Source organism: Trachypithecus francoisi, unplaced genomic scaffold (genome assembly GCF_009764315.1).
Source record: "Trachypithecus francoisi isolate TF-2019V2 unplaced genomic scaffold, Tfra_2.0 Lachesis_group20, whole genome shotgun sequence".
Lineage (NCBI taxonomy): Eukaryota > Metazoa > Chordata > Mammalia > Primates > Cercopithecidae > Trachypithecus > Trachypithecus francoisi.
The window spans coordinates 49,333,715-49,345,790 of record NW_022681466.1 but is presented as its reverse complement, the minus strand read 5'-3'; the positions used below and the strand labels follow the sequence as shown (position 1 = coordinate 49,345,790).

Sequence of the window (12,076 nt, the reverse complement as noted above, 5' to 3'; positions counted from 1 at the left end):
AATGAATTTTAAGGAACAAATGTGGCTGCAATGGCTTTCTGAGTAATACGTGCAGAAAAACACGTCTTGTAAAGTGTGTTGTTTGTTTGTTTTTTGTTTTCCAGGCATGAAAACAGCCCTGGAAGTCTGCCCTGGCTCCTGCACTGAGACTAATCCAGGTCACTTTAGGGAAACTGCCCAGCTCTGGCACTGCACTGTGTGTCTGTCAACTCTGTGGAGTGCTATGGCCTCAGTTTCCCACTAGAGGACACTGTGGCTCCAGGACTTCATGTGGCTCCCAGCCAGTCTCGCTACTCCAGCACCTCAAGGGAGGCAAAGCCTTTAGTGTGCATTTATTAGGCACCAATTGGGTACTTTCTGTATGAAGGAGAGAAATAAAAGAGGTCAAACACAAAGGTCCTGTGGCATTGTTTCCTGATGTTTCTTTTTTTTTTTTTTTGAGATGGAGTCTCGCTCTTGTGGCCCAGGCAGGAGTGCAGTGGTGCAATCTCGGCTCACTGCAACATCTGCCTCCTGGGTGCAAGCGATTCTCATTACTCAGCCTCCCAAGTAGCTGGGATTACAGGCGCCCGCGACCACGCCCAGCTGATACTTGTATTTTTAGTAGAGACGGAGTTTCCCCATGTTGCCCAGGCTGGTCCCAAACTCCTGACCTCAGGTGATCCACCCGCCTCAGCCTCCCAAAGTACTGGGATTACAGGCATGAGCCACCGCATCCCGTCGTGTTTCCTGACGTAGTTTCTTTGCATTATTTTATTTTATGTGTTTGTTTATTTTTTGAGATAAGGTCTTACTGTGTTACCCAGGCCGGAGTGCCGTGGTGCAAACACAGCTCACTGCAGCCTTGAACTCCCGGGCTCAGACGAGCCTCCTATCTCCACGTTCCGAGTAGCTGGGACTACAGGTGCCTGCCACTGTGCCCAGCTAATTTTTAAATTTTTTATGTGTCAGGATGGAGTATCACTATGTTGCCCAGGCTGGTCTCAAACTCCTGGGCTCAAATGACCCTCTCCTCAGCCTGCCAAAGTGCTGGGATTTCCGGCATGTATTTCCCTTTAGAAAACAACAGAGGTGCTTCTCCATCTGCTGGCAACCATTTTAGGCCCTGGTAAAGGATGGCTGTCTCCTGAAAATTTGGTTACCTAGTTGATTTTCTTTTCTTTTTTCTTTTTGAGACAAGGTCTCATTCTGTTGCCCAAACTGGAGTGCAGTGGTACAATCTTGGCTCATTGCAACCCCTGCCTCCCAGCCTCAAGCGATTCTCCTGCCTCAGCCTCCTGAATAGCTGGGATTATAGGCGCGCACCACTACACCTGGCTAACTTTTGTATTTTTAGTAGAGACGGGGCTTCACCATGTTGGCCAGGCTGGTCTCAAACTCCTGACCTCAAATGATCTACCCGCCTTGGCCTCCCAAAGTGCTGAGATTACAGGCATGAGCCACCGCACCCAGCCGTTGGATGTTTTTTTTTTTAACTGCAATATTTGGGCTTTGGGGAGTGTGAATATATCCAAGAAAGATGCCAAAGTGTATTCATCTCTGAAATAATTTATTCATTTATTCAACTCCATGTATTGAGTATCCTGGGCGGGGAAGAAATGGGGAGAGAATGCTTACTGAGAGCTACTCTGTGCCAAGTACTGTCCCATCCTTTTTACCTACATCCTCACAAGATGGGTAATATTATCTTCATTTAAATCAAAGGAAACTGAGGCTTATTGAGGTTAATCAGCCTGCTGAAGGTTATCCTGCCATATGCAAATGGAAGTCTAAATGAATAAATATGTACGTTTTCCACCAAACCCCTCAATGCCACACTGACAAGCATGGTAATAGGATGTAGAGAAAGTAAGATGATTACAGAGACATCCTGTCCTTAAGGAGGTCATGATATAACACAGAAGTCACAATAAATGGACAAGCAATTATAGAATTTCTAATAGGTGGGCACCCTCTCAATACGTAGCTGACCACACACAGCCTCACTCTGCTGCTGTGACACTGTCCTTATGCAGAGGCAGGTGCTGACCACCAAGAATAGGGCCTCTGATTGTAGTGATGCCTTTGTGTTGACTGTCCACTCACCCTCACCCCATCACTCCCATGACCAAGGTTTGTGGGGGCATCAGCATGATTCAGGCTATAACCACCAATCCACCTGGAGAATGTAGCAAAGCCAAGACAGACATCATCCCTACTACTCAAAATCTGTAGTTTAGGCTGGGTGCAGTGGCTTATGCCTGGAATCCCAGCTTTGGGAGGCTGAAGCAGGTGGATCATTTGAGGCCAGGAGTTCGAGATCAGCCTGGCCAACATGGTAAATCCCCATCTCCACTAAAAATACAAAAAAAAAAAAAAAAATAGCCAGATGTGGTAGCATGCTCCTGTAGTTCCAGCTACTCGGGAGGTTGAGGCAGCAGAATTGCTTGAACCTGGGAGGTGAAGGTTGCAGGGAGCTGAGATAGCGCCACTACACTCCAGCCTGGGTGTCAGAGCGAGAGTCTGTCTCAAAAAAAAAAAAAAAGTCTCTAGTTTAAAGAAGGGAGACAAACACAGACATATGCAATACCAGGACCAAAGCAATGAGTTCTTGAAAATTATGTGATAATGCAGCAAATAATTTTAAATGCCCTTCCAGTCACTCATATTTTCAAGCCCACTTAGCCTGTCCCAGCCTTGTCCCTACTGCCTCATAGTTCAGCCCTGGCAGCACAACTGAATTCATATTGTTGGAGCCCAAGCTGTGTTATTTACTAAAATCTGGCCAGTTGCACTAAGGAGAAAATGACAGCTGGCAGTTGGGAAAATGGACTGGCTGGTGTAAGTTGGGAAAAAGAGACACAGGTGGCAGGTGTCTAAAGAAGCAGAGCTGTGGGTGTTTGGAGAGGCCCAATCCCGGATGCCACTTCCGCTTCAGGCAACCACAGCTTCAAGGTTCCGGGAAGGAAGGACAAGCGTGGGTGTGCTCCAGCCACCACCCTCCTCCAAACGAGTCCTGGGATAATGAATGAGCGGTCAGCCAGCGTCTTTGCTCTCTGATGAAAGGACCTCCGCTGCAGACTGTCCCTCTGCAAATATGATTGTGCCCCAGGAACCATCTGGCAAATGTGGCAGTTCCTTCAGCATTTCTGTTATTTCCATGACTTCTGGCCCCTTTTTTTCCTGGGATATAAATTGTTGCAGCAAGCCAAGCCAAAAGAATGTTTACTGCTGCTTCACAGGCTTTCCCTGAGCCTGGCTAACCCCACGGCTCACAGCCTATGAGGCTGCTCACAGCTAATGATGTCTCGGATGCATGCGTCTCCCCTCTGCCATTCTTGTGTATTTTGGAGTGTGCAGAGCCAGGCATGTGAGCTGCAGACCAGAGCTGCAGTGACCACATCGAGAAGCTGGGGTGGGGGGAAGTGCATTTCTGTTGCAGGATGTCCTTCACGGAGAAGGGACAGGTTAACTCCATCTCTCTGCAGAGGACTTGGACAGCTCCCCAAGGAGCCACCACAGGCCACCCCAGCTATAGGACAGATCACGTGCTTTGGCTGCCCAGGGGAGGATGCCCAACAAACCGAGACGGCTCACGTCAGCCACTGGGCCCCATTTTGCACAGTGCCACGTTCTTCCTCTGACTCGGCCTGATGGTGGGCGAGGCTGGAGAGCTATAGGTCACCTTCAGACCCTGTGAACCAGCCCCTCAGTTTCAGTCTGCTTCACTGATTTTCATTCAGAGAACAGATACAGGCGGGTGGAAGAGGAGACTTACTCAAGTCACTCATCTCCTTGGTGGTACACTTCATGGGCAGGGAAGCCATATGGAGCCATCAACCATGAGTCCCCTCTCCCCTAACCCAGGGAGTACTGGATTGTTCTAAAGGGGTGGGAGAGGAAGCAGTCAATGCAAAGACTCCCAGAATGTCACTGTCAGCCTAACAGTGGACAAGTGGGCAGTTCCAATGCAGATTCACACCTTCCTGCCTTAGTACATGCAGTTCCTTCTGTCTCAAACACATCAGGCCCCATCCACCTGGCAAACTCCTCCTCAATCTTTTAAGATCCAGTTCCAGCATCACCTACTTGGACCCCTTAATGCCACCACATCCTTTGCACCCATCTCGACTTAGTACCTGTCACATTGCACTTACAGTTGTTTTTAGCATGCCTTTTCCACCTGACTCGGAGCTCACTGAGGGCAGAGAACTATGTCTCACTAATCTCCATGTCTAGAGACTCAGTCTGTAAACACGTTTTTCAGCAGTGTTTTAGAAGGGAAAATCAGGGATTATGGAATTTAGAGATGGATTATCTGGCAGAAATCTCTTAGTCCCTCCCACTGGCTTCACAAAAGACAAAACTGAGATTAGGAAACTGCCTTCCCCAGGGCCACAAGGCTAAACAGTGACAGAGCCTAGGTCTGCCGGCCCCTTGTCCTGCTCTCAGGTACTAAGAAATCAGGAGCGGGAGCGGTGGCTCATGCCTGTAATCCTAGCACTTCGGGAGGCCGAGGTGGGCGGATCACCTGAAGTCAGCGGTTCAAGACCAGCCTGACCAGCATGGAGAAACCCAGTCTCTATTAAAAATACAAAATTAGCCGGGCATGGTGACGCATTCCTGTAATCTCAGCTACTCAGGAGGCTGAGGCAGGAGAATCGCTTGAACTCAGGTGGCGGAGGTTGCAGTGAACCAAGATCGTGCCATTATACTCCAGTGCCTGGGCAATAAGAGTGAAACTCTGTCTCAAAAAAGAAAAGGAAAAAAAGGAAGGAAGAAAGGAAGGAAGGAAGGAAGGAAGAAAGAAAGAAATCAGATCCTGAACTGTATTTCCTCTGCCAGCTGGGAAGGAGAACTAATGGTGATGAACAGGCTTCTGGGCTCGCACAGGATGGAGAAGGGTTAGAGGGACACCAATTGAATTTAGAGCTGGAAGGGATGTCATGGATCACCTAGTCTGACCCCTGCATTTACAGATGGAAAAAGAATGGAGGCCCATGGGGGTGAGGTGTCTGCCCAAGGTCACACAGCAAGCTGGTGAGAGAACTAAGCTGAGAATGCAGGCCGCCTAATTCCTAGGGCTGTGCTCTTGCCCAACTGAATCAACCTCCCACCTCAGAAAGATGGATGACCAAGCCCTCCCAGCCAGCTGCTATCCGAAGGGCAGATCCCTGGAGTCCTTGACTCTTCCAGGCTTTTTCTTCTCTCTCCTGGTGGTGCAACACTTAAGTAGGGTGCATTCTGCATAAATAATAAAGAATGCTTCCTTTGCAGGGAGGAAGGCCGCGTCTGGGCAGGCAGTGTGACAGATGGTATTTACAATGTGTACTGAGAAGTTCTCACACAGCCTTGCTTGGGCTGTGTGGCTGAGATATGGAGGAAACGGATTTGAGTGCCCACTGTCTCACTCCCCTGCCTGATGCTCGCAGGCAGTGGCTGCTGCTGTTACCGCTGCTCCTGCATTTCTGTTCGGGGCTGCTTGCCTGGCGCCCGTTGCCTCTTGCCGTACTGAATATGGAGCTCCAGGATGCCTTGCTGCCGCTGCCGCTGCCGCTGCCGCTGCCGCGGCCTCATCATCAAAAAGCCTGCCTCGTGGACCCCATATCATTCTTCGCCGCAGCCCCTCACTGGAGCAGGTGCTGGGCTGAATTGATGTTCTTCCCCAGAGGAGACCAACGAAGTCCTAAGAGACTAGACGCTGGGCAGACTTCCCAGGGATTCTGGCCTCAGGGAGGCCTTCTCTAGGCCTGGAGAAGTATAAATAGGACAGGTTCATTCATTGAGCAAATACTTTTTGTGAACCTTCTATTTGCCAAGAATCATTCTAGGAGTCAAAGATGTTACTGCAGGCCGGGCGCAATGCATGCCTGTAATTTCAGCACTTTGGGAGTCTGAGGTGGGTGGATCACTCCAGGTCAGGAGTTTGAGACCAGCCTGGCCAACATGGTGAAATCCTGTCTCTACTAAAAATACAAAAATTAGCTGGGCATGGTGGCGCATGCGTGTAGTTCCAGCTACTCGGGAGGCTGAGGCAGGAGAATGGCTTGAACCTGGGAGGCGGACGTGGCAGTGAGTTGAGATCATGCCACCACACTCCAGCCTGGCTAACAGAGCCAGACTCCATCTCCAAAAAAAAAAAAAATCCAAACAACAACAACAACAACAACAACAACAACAAAAAAAAACAAAGATAATACTGCAGACCAACAAAACCAAATCCTTGCCGCTTGTAGACAGTGAGCTCTAATGTCAAGGTTTGCCACAGGTCTTGCAGCTCATTACCCTTGGCTCTACCAGACTTGCATCATTTCTTTCCCTCCACAGTCTGTCGGACACTCTGGTGCCTGGTTCTGTGCAGTGGGGAAGAAAATCAGATCATTCCCTCTTTTTCTGGGGACACTGATTGCACACATAGGTTGAGAGAAACAAAGCAGATAAATAGACTAATGGAAGCTTTAGCTACAAAGCCAGGGACAACCCCCAAAGTTTCTGACTCATACAAGCCTGCAGCTGGACAAGCCCTGTTTGTGTGCTGGGATTCAGCCTTGTCCAATTGCCCTGGGAAAGCAGTGTCTGTAGGCAGTGGTCAGCGGTTGGGGCCAAGGGCACTCACTACCATCAGAGGCTTTTGTATTTCACTCTTTAAATAAGAACTTTGGTGAGAGGCATGGAGAATCAAACCTCCTCCCTTGGGCCCAGGGATTTTAGTGTCCCCTTTTGTAAAATGGAGACAATTGCATCTGTTCTGCTCACCTCAGAAAGGCTGGCTTTTTGAGGACGAAATGTGATGGCAAATGCGGAAGTATTTTGAAATAAAGGCAGCAAGCATACAGGCACATTATTATTATGCAGAATAATTTTTTTCTCCATAAAAGTTGTCTCTTGTTGCAGGCTGAGAGTAATAACTATTTAATTAGACTTTGTGTCATATCAAGAGAGGTAGCCTCTGTTTTTCATTAAACAGACATTTGTTCAGTTTCTACAGTATGCAATGTTGTGCACTGCGAAGGATGAAAAATTGAATAAGTCATAATCCTCCCCTGCAAGGAATGTATGTTCTAGTGTCAGGAATATAAAACTTAGAAGATATAATTCAAGGTCAAAAGGAAAAAGGGATTCAGAGGAAGGAGTGGTTCATTTGGGTTGGAAAGTTGAGGAAAAGACTTCGTGGAGGAGAGAGCATTCATTAGAGAGATGGGCAAGATTTTCTTTTTTTCTTTTTTTTTTCTTTTTTGAGACAGAGTCTCACTCTGTCGCCCAGACTGGAGTGCAGTGGCGCCATCTCGACTCACTGCAAGCTCTGCCTCCCGTGTTCACGCCATTCTCCTGCCTCAGCCTCCCGAGTAGCTGTGACTACAGGCGTGTGCCACCACACTCGGCTAATTTTTTGTATTTTTAGTAGAGACGAGGTTTCACCATGTTAGCCAGGATGGTCTCGATCTCCCGACCTCGTCATCCACCCACCTCGGCCTCCCAAAGTGCTCGGATTATAGGCGTGAGCCACCGCGCCTGGCCAAGATTTTCTTCTTTATTTATATTTATTTATTTATTTATTTAAGTCTCCTAGCTATGAAATTCTAGCTCACTGCAGCCTGGTACACCTGGGCTCAAGGGATCCTCCCACCTCAGCCTCCCAAGTAGCTATAGGTCCCATGCCACCACACCTGGCTAGGTTTTAAATTCTTTTGCAGAGGTAGGGTCTTGCTATGTTGCCCAGGCTGGTTTTGAACTCCTGGACTCAAGTGATCCTCCTGCCTCGGCCTCCCAAAGTGCTGGGATTATAGGTGTAAGCCACTGTAACTGGCTGATGGGTAAGATGGAACAGGGGGTTTACTGAGGGGATAGGACCTGCCTATAGCACAGTGAAGGTCATACAGAAGGAAGTCTTGGGGCCCAAAGAGAATTCAGAAATGGGACCCTGAGGACCAGCCAGGCCCCAAGAAGGTGACAGGAAAGGAAGGTAAGACCTGGCAAAGTAGCTGACTATTTCCCTGAATGTGTGATTGGCTAAATCTTGGAACTGGGAAAGTTTTTTTCTGTGCTTTTCTGAGCTCAACTTTTGGGTGCCCACGCCTTGCTTTGAAAGGGTTTGGTCTGTGAACCTAGACATCTTTCAGCAATGATTTAAGTTACTCAGAAAACTGCGGGCCCTGGAGTGAAAGGAAGAGACGAAAGGGAAAGAAATCCATGTAGCAGTCTTGCTCTGTTTGATCTGGCAGACAGTGGGTGATAATGGAAAAATGCTGGAGATGGAGGTGGAGGGTGGTCGGATTCCACCATCCTGAGCAACGTCTGCTGTTTGGACTTGCAGACTTCAAACACGGCTGGGGGATTCCTGGAAGACAAAAGAATTCAGGGCCGGGGCTTGGATCTCAGTCAAAAATAACTTACGTCTTCATCTCAGGCAGGCAAACAGCGCTAGCTCAGGGCTGGTTTCTCAGAAGATTGGAGCTACAGGTGGGGACAGGGTGCTACGAAGGTCAGTTTAGGTTTAAGTTGGCTGCAGAGAGAGAAGGGGCTCGGAGAGTGTGGGTCTGACCGAGGGAGATGTCAGAACGAACCCCAAGTGAAAGAGGTTCTGGAGAAAAAGTCAGCCCTGTTTACCCCCCTTCTGGGCACTGCCATTGCTTTGAGCAATAATTACAGCCCTTCATGTTTCTTTCCTGGCTTCTCATTAACTCAAGGTGTCCACAAACTGCTCAGCCCCCTTTGTCTTCCTCTCCCTGCTTCCAGCAGCTACTCCTGGCTTTTCTGTGGCAGCCAATGTCCGAGCTTCCAGGACCAGAACATCAGGTCCTTTAAAAACCTCCTTTCTCTCTTGGAGAGCGCATTTGAGAGACTCAGCCCCCAAAAGGCTCTTTCCTGTCTTCTCCCAATTATCCCACCGGACTGTCATTAGAGGATGACCTCATTTTCCCCCAGGAGGCCAGGGCCTGGGTCTCATCCCCTTTGTATTCTCAGCACCTCGGCCAGGGTCTGGCACATAATGGACACTCAGCACGGGTGAGCTGAATGGCACTGCTGAGCTGCCAACTTAATCTTCCTAAAATGCTGCTCCAGTTAGAAGCCATCACCGCTTTTCTATCTCCCATTGGGCAAGGTCCAGCCTCCTCAGACTGGCACTCAGAGACTCTGGCGACACAGTGCTCCTCGCCTGCTCGGCCATCCTCACTTTGTGCTCAGCCACTTCATGGTTCCCAACACAGTCAACAGCTTTCCTATCTCTGTGTCTTGCTTCAGCGGTTCCCGCTACCTAGAAACCCTTCCACACTCTCTACCACAAGCTTGCCCCCTTTCAAGGCTCATCTCAACATCATGCTCCTGCCCTTCTAAACCGAGTTTGATCCACCCTTCCCCAGCCCTTTATCCTGCTCTGCGTTGATTTTGAGTGTCTTGTTAGGAACCTTAAAAGAGGCCATGGTGTGGCACCCTTACAAAATGAAGAGCAGAGAAGAGGTGCCAATGGGCCCAGTTTGGTGTCACTTCTCATTAGCGCCAAGGGTTTTTCCAGGGTGGGACCTGTGCATGGCACACCTCCAGGCATCGAGGAGTGCCTGCCCGCTACAGCTGGTCAGTGAAAGTGACACCATGCTCATTCCCTCCTCTGCTCCCAAAACACTGCAGAATATGCCAGTCCTTAGGCTGTCTCAGGTGAGAGTAGAACAAAAGGTGTCAGGGAGCCCAGCCACTCCTATCCTCTGGAGCTTTCTAGGCCTGGGCCCCAGGCCCCATATCCTACTGCCTGCTGGGGAGTGGGTTGCAGATTCACCTGGCACTGAGGGGCAGAGTGGCCTGACCAGCTGGGCATAGGTGACATTGAGGACAACAGGTGAAGGATAGCCTCAGGCTCATGGAGGATGATGGATGTAACAACTTGTCCTAACAGTCTCCAAGTCCAGACACCCATCACCTCCCAGTAAGGGCCAAGGTGAGGGAAGCTGCCCCGTGAAGCAAGAATCCTGGTGAGAGATCAGGAATTCCTTCTTAGGAGACTTTTGGGAACATAGTCTGCCAAGGCAGGGTAAATGTTCCTAGGGGCAGAAGGAGGAACAGGATAGCCTTCCGGATGTTTCCCATCTTCCCTCTCCCTTTTATTCTAACTGCTACTGACCTTGTGACTGCTTCCTTGAGAGGACAACACCTCTCATGTCCCTCTGCTCAGGCCAACCTCCCTCCTGTCTAGACTCTACACTACAGCCAGAGGGATTTTAAATATTACTCTCCTGCTCACAATCCTTCAATGGCTCCCCATTGCCCTTAGGTAAAGTCCAAGCTCTTTTCCCATGAAACTCATAGCCCCTCACAACCTTCCCGTCCAGGCTGGGCTCTTTAGACTGGTCATCGTGCTCCGGTTTCCAGTCATGCCAAAGCACTTGTCGTTTGCCTCCCATATGATGCTGCTCCACAAGCCTGGCTGTGCTGTCCCCTCTACCTGGAACACCTCCTTCACCTTTTCCACGTTGCCTAGTTCTGGAGGCTTATCCTTTGGGAAGCCTTCCTGGACCCACAGGGACCCCCTCCTTCGGAGTTCTACACCCCCTAGGCTTCCCTTGAATCCAGGACTCACCCTTGCGTTGAATGTGACTGTCACTCCCAATTATCCATTTCTAGAGGGCAGGGTCTGGGTCTTATCCACCTCTGTATTCTCAAAGCCCTGTCATTGGTACTTAGTAGGAGCTTAATACATGTTCAGGAACAGAACTGAGCCTGCTAAGCTCCCTTCCCCATGAAGGGATGATAGAGTTGGATACGTTGATAAGAGCTGTCCCTGGGCTGATGAAGAGGCAGCGCCCATGGGTAGCTGGTATCAGAACACTGTCCAGGGCGGCTGGGCATCCCAGCAGAGTGGCCAACCCTTTTCTGTGCCCTTCTCCTCCAGTTCCCCTGGAACCAGGCTTCCTGGCCCACTTCTCTAGTCCCAGAGCTCTAAGTATAACAGAGCCAACACCCATTCAGGCCATGCAAATGACAGCAAGGGGTGCAGGAGGCACAGACCCCAGGGCCCCAGCAGTCACTTGTCCTTCTGGGCTCCTCTCCACAAAGAAATCAGCCTCTCTTCTGTCCCCTGAAGGCTGTTTTCAAAATCACACCCCATACAGACAGTTTTATTTACAAGAAAATCTTGGCAGGATCTTGACTTGTTAGTAGAGTAGGGATGGGGAGGAGGGTGGTGAGAAACAAAAATAGTTGAAATGATCACACTTTCTGAAACAGAGATGAAAATTGGTGTCTGTAGCAAACTCACCTAATTAGAATCAAGTTAATTCCCTTCTCGGTGTTTAAGGGGAGCAGTCATTGCTGGGTGAGATGGTCACAGATCGGATCCCGGGCACAGGGTTATGTGCTTGCTTTCTGAAGATGACTGCATTAATTGCAGCTCTCGCTAATGGGAAGGAGCCTGTTTCGTTTCCGAGAGGAAGGAAGAGGGCAAAGACTAGTGAGTGAGTGGGTGGTGGGAAGAGGAAAGGAAGAGGAGTGGAAGGGCACAGCCTTGGTGTGGGCTGGGGACTGACTGCGAGATGCCTCTTGGAGAAGCCCCTGAGCCTCTGGGGGAAGCTGGCCCCTGCTGGTCGGCCACTGGCACCATTTACAGCCAGGGAGATGGCTTCGGGAGATGGTCTCTCTTGGGGGCGCTTTCCTGAAGGGAAACAGCATCGATTTTTTTCTTTAAAAGATCCCCTACTCCTTTTTGGCTAACTTCCTTTCTGATTGCTTTAGTTTCTTTACCGTCCCTCTCCCCAGATGGGGCACTTCCCTGGGTTTACCTTGGTCCACGTGGTCAAATGAAGCCTGGGCATGGTCACTTAGCTCTGGGTGTAGGAAGGGCAAGATTTAGGCTTTGGGGCCCAGGACCCCGCAATCTGACTTCTCCCATTTCTGGGCCTCCCGAGACCTCCCAGAATCTGAGACCGCAGTGAATAGGACGTAAGGATAATGGGGCGGGGGAGAAGGGATCCCGTCCTTACAGCATCGCGCCCCCAATTCACTCCTAGTTAACCCTGACGTCGCCAACATAGTGTCTCCATCACATATCTGGCACCTCCAAGTGATGGTTAAGCCGATGGAAGAGCCCAGCCCAGGCCCGGAGTGCAGG

At 49.8% G+C, this 12,076-nt stretch overlaps 1 protein-coding gene across 2 annotated transcripts in view; it reads left to right on the top strand.

Moving 5' to 3' along the window:
- RHOT1 (ras homolog family member T1) overlaps positions 1-395 on the top strand; it is a 107,760-nt gene extending 107,365 nt beyond the window's left edge. Inside the window, exon 19 of one of the 2 annotated variants that reach the window (XM_033184254.1) lies at positions 105-395. In XM_033184254.1, coding sequence (XP_033040145.1) covers positions 105-147 — 43 coding nt within the window. In that variant the 3' untranslated portion in view covers positions 148-395. The remainder of the gene's footprint in view (positions 1-104) is intronic. The other variant, XM_033184247.1, reaches the window with a different exon arrangement.
- The last annotated feature ends 11,681 nt before the right edge of the window (positions 396-12,076 follow it).